General features: G+C 38.4%; 1 protein-coding gene across 1 annotated transcript; it reads right to left on the reverse strand.

Annotated features, from left to right (window-relative positions):
- Positions 1-1,336: 1,336 nt before the first annotated feature.
- Positions 1,337-2,715, reverse strand: Actrt1 (actin related protein T1). Its single transcript, XM_003465598.2, has one exon. The coding sequence runs from the start codon at positions 2,535-2,537 to the stop codon at positions 1,404-1,406; it is 1,134 nt and encodes a 377-aa protein (XP_003465646.1). The 5' UTR covers positions 2,538-2,715; the 3' UTR covers positions 1,337-1,403.
- Positions 2,716-16,864: the final 14,149 nt, after the last annotated feature.

The raw sequence follows: 16,864 nt of genomic DNA on the forward strand, positions 1-16,864 counted from the left end.
GTTGCTGCCCAGTCAATAAAGGTGCTTGCAGAGGCTAAGTGTTTGTGTGCTCCATTCCGCGGGACAGAAGCGGCTCTGGACAATAGCAATATAAGCTTTCAAAACAAGATGATAGGAATTTAACAATGGTTTTTATATTGCATATTGTTATCTTCAAAAGAGTTTCTTAGATTAACAGATATATACATGCAAATTTGATCAAACCATATGTATATTAACTGCTCTTTCCACAAACTAATAGAATCAGTAGTATAATCCTAATCATTTTATTTGTCTTACACACACACACACACACACACACACACACACACACAAATATATAAGTAAAATAAATTTGATGTATTTGCACATCCCAAGTTCAAATTTTACAAAGCTACTTTTTAAAAAAATCTGTGGTAATGTCATAAAGACATGTATATAGATCAGTGAAGCTGAATAAAGACTAGATACAAATACATCTATCTACAATTGATTTTCAAGAAGGATATCAAGATCCTACATTAGGCAATGAAATCCCTTCAGGATATCATGTCAGGAAAACTGGTTATAAACATATGAAGAAAATGAAGTTGGAGAACAACCCTCTACGTTATACAAAAATAATCTCAAAATGTATTAAATACCTAAAACTTAGGAGTTAACACTATATCACTTTTGGAACAAATGTGGGAACTTTTTTCATAACAAAGTGTCCTAATGGTTGTTTAAATATGATAACAAATGTACAACTAAAAATTGAAGCAATAAGCTTCATTAAAATTAAATGCTATTGCATAAAAATTAACAATGTGAAAAGGTAATCCACAAAAGGAACAGAAAACTAGCATGTGATAGTAGTTTCATTTCTAGACTATAGCCCAAATGACTTGACATCTAAAGAACAAATCACCCAATAAAACAATAAACCAATCAGTGATCACACATTGCTCCAAATAGAACTGAAATGACAAAGAACCTTAAAAAATGATGCAGAACATCAATTATCAGAGAAGAATAAATCTAAATCACAGTGAAATATCATTTTATGCACATTAAAATGTCAATTATTTAAAAAATCAAAATAATAACTGTGCCTAGGGATATGAATAAAATGATCTCACTTATGATGATGAGAATGTAAAATGGTTAGATCATAGGAAAGCATGTTGACAGTCATAAAAATTTTAAAGTACATGGTATATAAACCAGAAATTCACTTTATAGGTACATACTCACAAGAACTGAGCAGCAAAAGGAACAAGTACTTGTACCACGTTTCAGGAACAGCCAACTAAAATGAAGTGAAACTGGGACAGCTCATTTATTGACCTTAAGAACAATGTGTGAGGGAAGATCATATTGCCTGCTACTACTCCTGGAACATTTATGTCTAGATGCCCTTTAACTACCATATTCAATGGAATTTAGAAGCACTTTCTCTGTACCACAAATTTCCCAAACTCTTTGAATTCTGCAGAGGTGACCCACAGCTGCTTGAAACTGCTCATAGAGGCCATGATGGATGCACCAATCCATGCAGAGAAACATCTATCAGGAGAAGCAGTGATCTTAATTGGTGTTCCTCCAGAAGCTAGCTGCTCCAGCTCTTCCATGAGCCTTTCCTCCAACCCAGGGAAAAGTGTCGAGCCCCCGGACAGCACAATATCAGCAAAAAGGCTCTTCTGGATATCCATGTCACACTTTGTGATGCTGCTGCAGATCATTTTTGAGAGTCCTGGATCCTGAATGCCAAGCTGTTCTGGAGAGAAAAGCACTTCAGGTACCTGGCACAGATGATCCCCAATGCTGATTGTATTCCCATCTGGCAGTGTATACTCTGTCATGACCTCCTGCCGCCTCTTGTAGGGCTCTTTCTCTGGCTCCAAGGAGACGTAGCAAAGCTTCTCTTTAATTTCATCCACTACAGCCTTGTTGAGGATGCAAGGATAAGTACATCCTCTGGCCAAGAGGAGCCTGATGAGGTGTTCTGTGATGTCCCTCCCTGCCACATAGAGCTTGGTGACTGCGTGAGGCAGGGAGTAACCTTCAAACACAGGGACAGTACACGTGACCCCATCTCCGCTGTCCAACACCAAGCCTGTGACAGAGGCACAAGCATAGAGTGCTGCCACTGCATGGTTGCACAGATAGAAGGCAGGTACATCAAATTTCTCAAACATGATTTCAGCAGTCTTCTCTCGGGTTTCTCTTGGGTTCAAGGAGGGTTCAGTCATCAGAACTGGCTGATCACTGGGTTTAACTCCCAGCTCCCACTCAAAAAGATGTTTCCAGAGTTTCTCCATGTCATCCCATCTTGTTACCATCCCACGCTCGACAGGGTAGTGCAAATACAAGGCATCATACTTGTACTGGGCTTCCTCTCCTACAAAGTATTTCTTTCGATTGGCCCTTGCTGAAGGTATACTGAATTTAGGGTGGCCCACAACAGAATTGATGACATGGCTGGGTTCAATATAACCAGATAGTCCCACTTTACAGAGTCCTGAACCATTGTCAAAAACTACTGGTGGACATTCCAGGTCAAGTGGAGTGGACATGTTTGTGGCTGATCCTCAGCACTGCCCCAAATTAAAGAAAGATTACCTGGGCCACTTTGTGAGACAAATTTCTCTGGGAGTATTACAGCCAGAAGATTCTGAAGTTTTCAAATTGTTGACCCAATGATGTTACCAGGTTTTTCTCAATCCACCAGAGCAAGGTTTCCTCAGTCCATGAATGTCATCTTCTTTCTGGAGGCCTAGGTGAGGCTGAGGCTATCTCAAGGCTGATTGCCCCAGGGATGTCACAATGTAACCACTGAGACAATTGTCTCCACCATCAGAGGGGTGGGGCCCCTTAAACAGCCATGCTTCCTACTTGAAAGCAGGGGAGGCACACTATTCCTACATGAAGCTGATACTGGCCATAAAAACCTAGTTTCAGAGCAAACTGAAGCTCATGTCCTACAGAATAGTTTCCTCTGTTCTGTTTTATTGGGCAATTCTAGTAAGCAATATGTAAAAGAAATAACACTTATTTTAAACATAAAGGTATATGGACAAGAAATGGCATCTCAAATTTCTTTGGGAAAAAAATAACTGTAACATTATACATTGAGTAAGAAATGATGGAAAATATTGAACATAGAATATATTAAAACATATATCCCATAAGTGTAGCACCACAGTAACCTCAATATAGCACAAATATATTTAAAGGACAAGTGATGTGTGATTGGCATGTGGTCACAGCTTTACTGTCAGTCTTATACAGTAACAAAGATGGTACATGTCATTGCTTCTCTGAAGACAATTAGAATAACAAAAAATTATAAACAACAAGGTTTCGGACATTCATCAATTGGCACAAATTCCTATGAAAATAGAAAACAATTTAGTCCTGTGATTGCCCAGCCATACTATTAGGAGTGGAGTTTTAGGTCAAAGAGCATTTAAGTAATGTATAGTTAGAACCCAATAATATTGATGACTCAAGGACCAAAACTTTGGATTTGAGAGAGAACACAAAATATCTTGAAATTTTGGAGAATATACTGTAAGAATTACAAAATCTCAATAAATAGAAAGTTCTGAAAATTTCATAAAGTTTTGAATGAGTGCTAAATTGGAACATGTGTGTGGTGAGTGTAAGGATCAAAAAGAACTACTGTAAGATTCTTCTAAAATAATATTCAGATTCATTTTAATAAATTGAAAATATAAATAATGTGATGATGTCCACACATTGTAGATGATAGATGACATTCTTTGAATAAGTACATTCAAGACACAAAATGATTTTTTAAACATGAAAATACAACTTGACCATTCATTGTACATGTCATACATTATTTTGTTTTAATAATACAAGTAAAACTATAATACTGTATTCCTTATTTCATTATATCTTTAAACTCTTTTTTTTTTTTTTTTTTTTTTTTTTGGTACCAAGGACACAACTCATGACCTCATGTTTGCCAGGCAGGTGCTTATGCCTCTGAACTAAATTCTCAGCCTAACTGTAGGGAGCCGAGGGACAGGCATTGCTGTCTCCCTGTCTCTTTCTCTCCTATGGGCACTGTGTCTGCCTACATTAACCATAATCCTCTCCTGCTTATGTCACGTATCTGGATGTGACGGTGACCCTGTTGTATTCATCTGTTTAACCTCTTCCTGTCCCAGCTCCCGCCCTTAGCCTATAAAAGGTGTTATCATTTCCTGAATAAACTGGAGGCTTGATCAGATTATCTTGACTTGCCTTCGCCTCGCTTTGTCTCCCCCATGTATTTTATTTAATCTCCGTTACCCCTCCAGAAGTTCTGGACAGGTTGATCTGCAGGCCGGATCAAGTGGCGCTCGATGTGGGGGCTCCTGGCATGGAGGAGTTAAAGAGGGAGCCGTTAGAGAGACAGCTGGCTTAAACTGAAAGTGAAAGCAAATTGAACCAGAGACCTTGGCCGAGGAGTGAGTAAACTGAATCAAGGATTAAAGGTTAAAGCAACAGGACATTAAATTAAGTAGCGAGACCTGCGCAGATGACTACCCAACTTCCTGCCCAAGTCACGGTGAGTGAATGGCGACCCCATTTCCCTTCCCAGACATGGGTCAAGGATTGAGCAAACACAAATTGTTCGTGGGAGGTCTTATAAAGGCATTAAAGACAAGAGGGATAAGGGTTGGAAAAAAATTATTGTAGTATTTTCAATTTATTCATAAGGTTTGCCCTAGAGGGTTCTATAGATACCAAGAGGTGGAATAGAGTAAGAGATGCTTTAAAAGATTATTATAGAGTTTTCGGTCCAGAAAAGGTTCCTGTGACCACCTTTACATATTGGAATTTAATCTCTGAGCTGCTTGCCCAGAGGCATGCAGACCCTCAGGTTGAGGAGACAGTTACACTAGGTGAGGCTGCCCTGCGCGACTCCGTTAAATCTACCTCAAAACTGTCCTCAGAAAAATCTGAAGCCTCTGATTTCTCAGATGCAGAGGATGATGGCCTGTTAGAGGTCTTCATACATGGTGATCTGCCACCACTTCCACCTGTTGACATGATCAGCAGGTACCAGGATGGCAGCCCGCCACTTCCTGTGCCTCCATGGCTAATTGTGGATTCATATAAGCCTTTATACCCTGGCCTTTCTGATTCTCAGGAGGTCAACTGGGAACAACCAGCACAACAAGCCTCAACATATCACCCTAACCCTGTTGCAGCACCGGCCGCTATTAGGCCGTCCCCTGACTATGATGATGCACTCAGCATCTGCTCTCAAACTTCTAGCACATTAGTGGAATTAGAGCAAAGAAAAACGGATCTTTTAAAACAGATACAGCTAGAAAAAGAATGCCAAAATCTTTCAATTCAATTGCAGGCCCTCCGAGCTACAGTTTTATAATGTCCTTGAGATGGAGCCTGCCTCCAGCACGCCTTGTAGTGCGCTTAAAATGGTGCCTGCCTCTGGCAGACAGCCTAAAATGGCTTTCCCAGTCACAGAGGCCTTTACTCCCCCACGGGATTTTGAAGAGGGCACTGAACCACAAGCTATTAGGATACACACACCTCTCACCATGGCAGCCTTAAAAGTGTTAAAGGCCACAGTCTATCAATATGGCCCGACTGGCACCTACACCATTGAGGTTCTAGATTCTTTGACTCAGGGTTGGATTATTCCTAATGAGTGGAAAGACTTAGCAAAAGCCACCCTCTCTGGAGGCAATTATCTATTATGGAGATCTGAATTTTTTGATCAATGCAAGGACATAGCCAGACATAACGCCGCACGGCCAAACCCCTGGACCCTCGCTATGCTTACAGGAACAGGAGATTTTGCCACAAAAGAGACCCAAATGTAGTTCGATTCGGACCTCTTTGTCCAGATTAATATGGCAGCCATTAGAGCGTGGAAGCAGCTCCCCTCAGGAGGCGAGCCTACCTTATCTCTCACCCAAATAAAACAAAAGCCTGAGGAGCTCTTTTCGGACTTTGTCGATCACCTCTTACAGGTGGCAGAGCGTCTTTTCGGCTCCAGAGAAACAAACTCTGCCCTGGTTAAACAATTGGCTGATGAAAATGCAACCTCAGATTGTTAGGCTGCAATTCAACCACATCGCAAAAAAGAGCACCTATCGGGTTATATCCGCTTATGTACAGATATTGGGCCAGTTTATCAAGGCCTAGCCATGGCTACAACACAACAAGATTGCATAGTTACACAACCCCTTTCTCATTCTAAAAAAAGATGCCGCTTGTTTCAAATGTGGCCAAAGTGGCCACACGGCTCGTGATTGCAAAAGAAAAAAATCAAAATCAGTCCTCTACAAAAAAACCAGGGCTATGTCCTAGATGTAAGCGAGGAGACCACTGGGCTAATGAGTGCAAATCCAAAAGAGATGTTCACGGTAACCCTCTTCCCTCGCAGGGAAACTGGTTACGGGGCCGGCCCCAGGCCCCCAATTTCAGACAAACCTGTGGGGCTCCAAGGTTTGCCCCAGCAAAAAACCATCCATTCCAGACCTCTTCAGGGCAACCCCAGGGAGTGCGGGGTTGGACCTCTGTTCCACCTCCAACACAGTAGTAATCCCTGACATGGGTGTTCAGATCATGCCCTCAGGAATCTATGGGCCCCCTCCCCCCAGGACTTTTGGACTTATTATTGGACGTAGTAGCACTACGCTTAAAGGATTACAAGTTCTGCCTGGGATAGTAGATAGTGATTACACAGGAGAAATAAAAGTCATGGTTTCTCCCCTTGTCAGTGTCATACCAGTTAGGACAGGGCAACACCTTGCTCAATTGCTGCTATTGCTGTTGGCTCAAACATCTAACAAATCCATAACTCCCTATAGGGGGAACTCCCTTCCTGGAGCTTTGGATGTATATTGGGCCCAATGTATCTCCAAACAAAAGCCCCTCATGACTCTATCTTTAGATGGAAAAAGTTTCTCAGGCCTCTTTGATACAGGTGCAGATGTTTCCATTATCAAAAAGGAGGAGTGGCCTACTGCCTGGCCTTTAGAAACAACCTTAACACACCTCCAAGGGATTGGACACTCAAAAAATCCACAACGCAGTTCCAAACAACTGGTTTGGAGAGATCAACAAGGTAATCAGGGACACTTACAACCTTATGTCATAGAGAGTCTGCCTCTTAATTTATGGGGTAGGGACCTACTCTCCCGAATGGGATTAATTATCAGAAGCCCTAATAATGTTGTCACAATGCAAATGCTTAATAAGAGCTACCTGCCAAAACAGGGCTTAGGAAAAAATAACATGGGCATTACTGATCCCATCATTCCCATCCCTAACAATGCTAAAGTTGGGTTAGGCCATTTTTCATAGGGGCCATTGACACTCCTTCGATCCATGCTAAACAAATTACATGGCTATCAGAAGAGCCGGTATGGGTCGATCAGTGGCCTTACCTCTGAAAAGCTTGCAGCCGCACAGCAGCTGGTGCAGGACCAGTTAGATGCAGGCCACATTGTCCCTAGTAATTCCCCTTGGAACATACCTATCTTTGTTATCCGGAAAAGGTCAGGCAAATGGAGGCTGCTACAAGACCTTAGGGTGATAAATAAGACAATGGTCTTAATGGGGCCCCTACAGCAAGGCCTCGCCTCACCCAGTGCCATTCCCCTGGGATTTTTTAAAATTGTCATAGATCTTAAAGATTGCTTTTTCTCTATTCCTTTACATCCAAAGGACCAAAAGCGTTTTGCCTTCAGTCTCCCATCAATTAATTTTAAAGCCCCTATGCAGAGATTTCAATGGTGAGTTTTGCTGCAAGAAATGGCTAATTCCCCCACACTATGCCAGTCCTTTGTAGCCACTGCAATACAGCCAGTCAGAGATCACTGGCCACATATCTATATTATTCATTATATGAACGATATCCTCTTGGCAGGAGATGACCAAAACCAAACCCTAAGGTGCTACCAGGACTTACAGGTTGCCTTACAAGAGGCTGGACTTCAAATAGCCCCTGATAAAGTACAGGTTACTGATCCATATACATACTTGGGTTTTCAATTACATGGCACTCAAATACTCTCTCCAAGGCCCCAACTGAGGCTTGATAGCCTCAGAACACTTCATGACTTCCAAAAACTATTGGGAGACATTAATTGGCTCATATCATTTTTAAAACTAACTAAACATGATTTACAGCCCCTTTATGCGCTGCTTCGGGGAGACATAGATCCACCCCCCCCCCCGAGAGCTAATACCTGATGCCAGGAGAATGCTCAGTAAAGTAGAAGAGGCTATTGCTCAACAAACTGTTTCCTTTATGGACTACAATGAGCCTTTACAGTTTCTCATTTTTAATACAAAGCTTTGCCTCACAGCAGTATTCTGGCAACAGGCTCCCCTCATGTGGGTCCATTTATCAGTCTCCCCAAAAAGAACACTCCTGCCTTATTTCCAAGCTGTCTCAGACCTAATAATTCAGGGTAGAAAGCAAGGAAAATGTTACTTTGGCAAAGAACCGGACATTATCATTCAACCTTTTACAAAAGACCAAATAGATTGGCTACTTCAGACTACGGAAGTGTGGCCTATTGCCTTAGCTTCCTTTTCAGGGACTATTGACAATCATTACGCTCCAAATAAGCTAGTTGACTTCGCTAATCGTCACCCATTTATATTCCCTAAGGTCACATCTTCACAACCCCTTCCAGGTGCCCTGGTGTTATTCACTGATGGCTCATCCTCCGGAAGGGCTGCTTATGTATCCCAAGACAATGTTTCTACCCTCCAGGCAGACACTTCCTCTGCCCAATTAGCAGAGCTACAAGCTATTCTTGCAGCCTTTGCTGCTTACTCCACCTCCCTGGGCCTCTTGCCCAAGGAAATCATTTGGCTGATGTTGCTGTACGAGCACAGGTTTTTATGGCTCAGGACTCCAAGATATCTAAGGCTCAACAAGCCCATCAGCTACACCACCTCAATGCTCACACCCTCCGCCTCCTCTAAAAAATTACCCGTGAGCAAGCCAGACAAATTGTAAAAAATTGCCCATCTTGCGCTATCCACTTACCTGTTCAACACCTAGGAATCAACCCTAGAGGTTTAATTCCTAACGCCTTACGGCAAATGGACGTTACCCATTTCAATGAGTTCGGCAATCTAAAATATGTACATGTCATTATTGACACATATAGTGGCTTCATTTTTGCCACTCTCCAGACTGGAGAAGCTGCTAGACACATTATCGCCCATATGCTGTCAGCCTTCTCAGTTCTGGGATGTCCTCAACAGCTTAAGATCGATAATGGCCCTGGCTATACCAGTACCTCCTTTGCTCAATTTTTCAAGAGCCTTAATATCCTCCACACCACAGGTATACCTTATAATCCTCAGGGACAAGGCATTGTCGAACGTGTGCATCGTTCCCTTAAATTCACCATAGATAAAATAAAAAGGGAGACATGGTACCCCACCCGGGGGTCCCCTAGAAATGTCCTTTCACATGCTGTTTTTATTTTAAATTTTCTGACCCTGGATGCTTCAGGCTGCTCCGCAGCATCTCGATTTTGGCATACTCAAACTCAAACAAGGTTTGTGTCTGTTTTATGGAGAGACCCACTAACCAATGTGTGGAATGGCCCTGACTCAGTCCTTATCTGGGGATGAGGTTCAGTGTGTGTTTACTCTCAACAAGATAGAGAAGGTAGATGGCTACCTGAACTCCTCGTAAAACAAGTAGACAGTTCTTCAAAGACCCCATGTAACTCCCAGGAATAATGTTATTTCCTGAGGTACAATCCTCTGTGTTCTCTTACAGGTGACACATCTCCCTGGAGCCTTATGCTGCCTAGTCAGCCTTCTCCTTGAGCCATACCACATCCATGGTGAATTTCGACCCCTGCCAAGCAGACTACAACTGCTGAAAGCCATGCACAGAACCCCATGACTGCAGAAGAGGCTCTTATCAGTCTGGAGGAACATACACCAGCCAAATAGACTGCCTCCAGTGTTATGCGAGGCATGCTCCAAGACATAGGAGAATGACTTCATACAGACACACCAACAAATGGCTGTCAACCCCTTCTCTTCGATTTGGGGGGGGGGATTTTCCCTTACCTAGTGCCCCTTTTGGGTCCCCTAGCTGCCCTATTGCTTCTCCTTTCTGTGAGTTCTTGTATTTTTCAGAGGATTATGATGTTCATTAATAACCAGATAGATGCATTTATGGCAAAGCCCATTCAGGTACACTATCACCAGCTGGAGATGGCAGATGAACAAACCTACCAGGAAGGAATTCCCATGAGTGGCCCATATGAAGATGCGGCATAACTGCCCTGGAGCAATGGACAGGCAGTCAGAAACGGGCAACTAGGACATGCATGTTAATTCCAATGGCCACCTAAGACAGGCACAGGACCAACTGCTGTTCTGCAAGCCCATGATGGGTAAGGCCTGGTTGGGTTCATGCAATGAGGTCCTTGACCTAAGACAGACGCTGTCCTCACAGGGCCTGCCATACTCTTAATTAAATAATATAAAAAGGGAGGAGACATATGGAGATGAGTGACAGGCATTGCTGTCTCCTTGTCTCTCTCTCTCTCCTATGGGCACTGCGTCTGCCTACATTAACCATAATCCTCTCCTGCTTACGTCATGTATCCGGATGTGATGGTGACCCTGTTGTATACATCTGTTTAACCTCTTCCTGTCCCAGCTCCCGCCCTTAGCCTATAAAAGGTGTTATCATTTCCTGAATAAACTGGAGGCTTGATCAGATTATCTTGATTTGTCTTCGTCTCTCTTTGTCTCCCCCATGTCTTTTATTTAATCCCCGTTACCCCTCCAGGAGTTCTGGATAGGTTGATCTGCAGGCCGGATCACCTAACCTCTTAAGTAGGCGTTATTGTTGATTTTGAATAGCTAAAAGGGAAAATCTGAAAATTTCTTTTATCTCATAAAAAAGTAAAACATATGAATAAAACGTTTCTTTTTTTCAGTGAATTCTAATTTATGCACAGAAATAACAACAGCAACAATATGTAAGATAATTACTTTTAAAGGGATAGTCCACTCAGGTAGTAATATTTACAGTGTGGAGGTTTAAGAAGCTCAACTATATCTCTATTCCAGCTCCTCCAACTTTGGGGGACTGAAATCAAATCCAAAATACATTGAAGACTATCATAGCTGTCCATACTAAGTGTTAATGAAGACAAATTATTTTTCAATAGAATTTTTCTTCAGAATAAGAATTTTCAAAAATTATATAAGACAACCAACTTAAAAAATCCAAATGAATTTCTAAAATTTTTTCCTCAGTATAGATAAATATTATGTAGTAAAAAGAGAAAATTAAAACAAAACACTTCTTACTTCTGGCTTTATATCTTAAATCTTTACATGCTCCCACATGTGCCAATTGTTTAATGAAAATTTAAAATTTTCGTTCTTAAAAAATTTGTTAATATGCCCAAAAATTATAAGATAAATTAAATTTTCATCAAGTGTCATTCTACCTTTGACTTCATTGCTGTAAAGGAAATGGTTTTCATGAGAAATTACTGTTTCCCACTGAATTACTTTTGATTGAACTTTTTCTTCACATAGTTTTACAAACAAGTCTTTTTAAAAAGGAAACTTAGTGAGTAATGAATAGGATGGCATGTGTAGTTGGTCACCCATTGTTTGGCACGCTTACCTCCTGAGTACAAACTTTATTAATGAGTATCACATGTAAACCATTATAATTCAAAGTATATACTTTGTAATAACAAAATTAATGTATATTTGTTAATATACTTTCTTGCACTTCTAATGTCTATACTTTTAGAATACAAAAAGATCAAGAATAATGATGAATCAAATAAAAGGTCACGAAAACAGAAGAAAAAGTTATTTGAAAACTTGCATGTTTCTTATTAAAATAAGATAATTAATTTCTTGAAAATTAACGAATGTCATTTTCTATTAAACTGTAATCAAAATGTGTTTACAGCTAAATAAATGCTATTTTATCTATAATTCAATTTTATATTTCATAGAACTTATGAGTTGACATTTAGTTATGATTTTCTAATATAAAACTGAAACCATATGAAGCATGTAACACTACTAGAAGAAATTAAATTTGGATCATATGAATGTCTCCTTTTGAAATAAGCAGAAGTTTATTATGTTTTTGATTAAATATTCCTACACTGGTATCTTAGAAAAGACTCTTAGTCATAGAAGATTTAGAAACAATCATAAAGATGAAAGTATAAAAAATATTAAATTGCTATAAGAATCCTATGTAAATAAAACTTAAGTACTCTATAGAGTCACAAAACATCCACCTTTACAGCTTCCTACGTGACTATTTTTGGCACTTAATTTAAAGGCACGGAAAAAATGAGGAGGAAAACAAAGAACCCAAAGTTCTTTAATACAGCCTCAGGAGAGACACAGGCCCTGAGATTCAGGGAGATCTCTCACTAGACAAAGGGTTGGGGGTGGCTCATAAAGATTACCTTTATGGGGCAGGGTCTGGTTAGCTAACAGAGATGGATTATTGCTAAGTGTTAGTGTGTGCAGGTAGGGGATTGGAGAATCTTGGGCACATGAAGGAAGGAAAGACAGGAAGCCTATTTCAGAGCTTGTAGCACCTGGCAAGAAAACTAATGTCTTTTTATGGTCTCCTCACCATGTTGAACCTCCACCATGAAGATGTGGCAGACTTATGTGGCTGAAAACCTATCACATGGTAGGAAATCTTTAGTTCCAATGAGAATGAGATTAATGATATTTGTTTATGTATCTAAAAAGTGTGTTTTGTATCCCAAAGCTCTCCAGAATCTGGCGCCAGAAATGATGCTAATAAAGTTAATTAGAAATAGCATCCACCATTAGTATTCATAATCTTTTACCTATTAATAAAAAGGTAAACCTTAAGTCTTCTGATACAGTTTCTAATTTCATATAAATTATCATTGCTAATGCATATTGTAATACAAAGTTGCACAAAGAAGTTCTGGCTTTTGCAAAAAGATGCATATTTTATATATTGGCTTTTCTATCCAAAAATCTTACTAAATTATCATATGAATCATCATTTGTCTATAGGTTATTGCCTTATATGTAAGATCAACATTATAATGTGGTTAATTCAATGATATGGTTTATTTTTGTTTACTATTACTCATTTTTGTCGTTGTTCAGTTGTTTTGTTTTGTTTATTTGTTTGTGGTTTTTTTGTTTGTTTGTTTGTTTGTTAGGTACGGGGGGATTGACGTCACAACCTAGCACCTGCCAGGCAGACCCTTGTGCCGCTGAGTTATATCCTTGACCCTTAACTTTTGTTTCTGTTGCTTTCCAATTTTTCTACTTATAGAAAAATCATAAACAGGAGTGATAATAGGAGACACCTTTGTATACCTCCTAAAATTAAAATGACTGCTTTCAATTTCTTTTTCCTTTCAATTTCTTGTCGCTTCATTTCATTCTTTTCATTTATATTTCTTTTCATTTAGCCCATGTAGGGAAACGTTTAAACTATTGTCAATCTAAAGAAATCATCTTCCGCTCTTCTTATGCTTAACAGTTTTATGATGAACAAATGTCAAACTTTATCTGTAAGTACTTCGTGGTTTTGAAACTACGAAATTTAATGTGATGAATCTTTTCATACTCTATTAATTTAGCAAAACTCATCAATTGAAGCCCATTTAAAAAATTCTATACTTCGAGGACAAACCTAATGAGAACATAAATTGTTATGTCTTTGATACATTTTTGTCTTGAATTTTAAAATATTTTATAGCCTGGTATGATGTGACACACCTGTAATCCCAGCACTCCATGAGATGGAAGCCAGCTTAAGCCTCATAGTGAGTTCAAGGACAGCCTGGGATACATAGTAAGACCATGTCTTAAAAATAAATAAATAAATAAGTAAACAAGTAAATAAATAAATAAGGTTAAACATATATAAATAATTTTATATTAATTTTTATAAGACAGAAATGCCTGTTTTGTTTTTCTCTGAATAAGATTTGATGACTAGTTTACATATAAACACTAAAAACAATTCCTAGATTGCTTCGATTTTCTATATTCTAAAAGATTGGTAAAACTGCATTTACTCATTTCTTAAATTTTGTAAAAATTAATAAAACAACTTTGGCCAAGAGATATTTTTAAAAAAGATTTTTTCTTTCATGATTTTTACTTTTATAATATGCATAATGTGAACATGCTTAAATGCAAAATTTGAAAATATTGATATATGACATACCTGGAAAATTAAGAACATAATTAACACATCCATCTATGAAAAATATTTGCTTACAACACTTAATAATATTTCCTACTTGCCTCCTTTCCATGTTCTGTCAAATGTTAGTACAGTCTGTGTCAATATAGTTTAATTTCAATTTTCTTCATTTGTATTTAAAGTTAGTTAGAGTATGTATTCATTTTTATAAACTGTTTTTCACTCCATGTAATTTCTTTGACTTTTAAGATTTATATTATTTTTAAGTTTTCCATTATAGATGCAGTGGCATTACATTATTGTCTTTATTTATAATTTTCTAGTAAATAATGATCTCAGAAACTTTTTGGTTTGTTGCTGTTGGTATGTATGTGGTGAGTTCTATTAAACATATATAGCTCTTTGTTTATTTTCTTGTTATTTAGATTTTGAAATTTAGTTACTTACCATGAATACAAATATTTTACCACATATATCAGTTGAAAATATCCTCTCTAACTCCATGCTTAATTTTCACTATGGTGCTTTTTGAGGACAAAGACCAGATTTAGTATACTTAAAAATGGTTATACTTCAATGTCATGATATAACTTTATAATGGATTATTCATTCTGCTGAATAATTATACTTTAAGTTTCAAATTAAACAATGATCAATTGTGATTAAGATTTGACTTAGGTTGCAAGGTATTATGGATCAAAATTTTTATCTGGAGAGTGCATGTATATGTATAGTTTTTCCTATGTCATTTGTTGAAAGGGTATTTTTTCTTTATTAAACACCAAGCCACATTTGATAATTTATGGGTGGAAATATTTATAGACTCTATTCTATACCACCATTCTGTTATCATTCTGAGAAAGTAAACATGTCTTGGGTACATAGTTTCTCCATGAAAATTGAAACTATTTTCAAGATTGACCTGACTTCACTATTCCACAAATATCATAAAACCTCTACATTATTACACACTGTTCTTCCTTAGGAAGAAAAGAAATTTTAACAATTATTGTTATTAATTACAGATTTCCTGGAAAAATATTGGTCACCTCTTCAAATGGAAAGTATCAATCTGTTAATATTCCAGGATTGTTTGAAACACTTCCTTCACTTCTTTCCTGGCTAGGTCCACTGACACTTGCCTATTCTCTCATGATCATAATCTAACATTAAACAAATCTCTAAGATGAAATATATGTGTAAAATGATCAAACTTCATTATCTCAATAAGCATTCTTATAGAAAAGTGAAAATTTGAACAAATGGAAAAATAAAACAGTTTCTGAAATCTTCAGAAAAATAACATCATGGAACAAACTCTTGCCTCAGTTCCAAATAGGAGAATATGTACAAACAGAGAAGGTTAGCTTATCAGAATCAAAAGTAGCAAGCAGAATGCTCTATGGGAAATAATGCCTCTATTGTAATTGTAAAATCACTTGGCCCTCAGTATGATCAACTACAAAGGTTAAAACATAAAAGGATTTCATATTTTTGTAAATTACATCTTTAGAAGCTCTAGGTCCTCACAGTGAGTATCAGAGCAAGAGGATAAAAAAAGAAAGTACTTTGAAACATGACAGCTTCTGTTATTCAGAACAAGGTGTACTCACAAGAGAAAATATCTAATCAGAGACTATCTTTTGGGAGTTTTATAAGAGCCTCATCTACCATGAGGAATTGGACTGCTCTAGACCTCCACATGATGGAAGGAAAATTCAAAACTCTAGCTCCATCAGCCATTGTTTTATATAAGAGGAAAAAATGAGAAATGCCCACAGTATTCACCCTCCATTGGCATAAGATGATGGAAAGAATACAATGAAATGCTTTTCTCAACCCCAAATTTTATCATTAATTTAATAAAGAACATGTTATGTTTTGATATAAAATGTCTCATGACAGTATCATGTATTCACAAGTGGGGCTTTTGGATGGTAATTGGATCATGAAAACGCTGATGAATTTCATAGCTGTAAATGCTTTTAGGAGGTAAAACTGTGTAAACAGAGGTGCCTCAATGGGAGAATAACCTAGGAGGATGTACTCTTATCTCTTGCTTTTTTTCTTATTTCTCTGCTTTAGCACTACATGGAGTGAGAAGGTTTCTCTGTCATGCTCTTCTACCCTAATGTTTCATGCAGCTATACACTGAATCTTCTAAAAACTTGAGCCAAAATAAGCTTCTCTTCCTTTAATTTGAAGACATGGCATATTTTGTCTCGGAAAAAGGAAAGTGAGTAAAATTTAAAACTGGTAACAAAAATAGGACCATTGTTGTGAATGCATCATGCCTGATCATTTGGTTTGTTTTCTTAGTTACTTTTGTCTCATTGCTGGGGCAAAATATCTGTCATCCAAAATTAAGGAATGAAAGTTTTATTTAACTTACAGTTTACAAAGTTATCAGTCCATAATCAGCTGGCTCCAAAGCAAAGTGGCATGACAGAGGGGCACCAGTTTGTGATGGTGGGAGATAGCAAAAGCAACAAGAGTGAAAAAGAGAAGGACCAAGACTCTTTTCCTCCCTTATATGTAGCTTACCTACTGTAGGGTGAGTGTAGCACTCATACTGTCTATATGCCCTCCTCTTGCACAGTGTTGTAGTCAGGGGTTGTACAGAGAACAATTAGAATCAGGACATGGAGTTTATAATATTATTTTATA

Source organism: Cavia porcellus, unplaced genomic scaffold, assembly GCF_034190915.1.
Source record: "Cavia porcellus strain 051 isolate PalLab524CR breed Dunkin Hartley unplaced genomic scaffold, mCavPor4.1 scaffold_3, whole genome shotgun sequence".
In the NCBI taxonomy this organism is placed as follows: Eukaryota; Metazoa; Chordata; class Mammalia; order Rodentia; family Caviidae; genus Cavia; species Cavia porcellus.

Coding starts and splice junctions, on each gene's coding strand:
- Actrt1 (XM_003465598.2), bottom strand. CDS start 2,537: ATGTCCACTCCACTTGACCTGGAATGTCCACCAGTAGTTTTTGACAAT.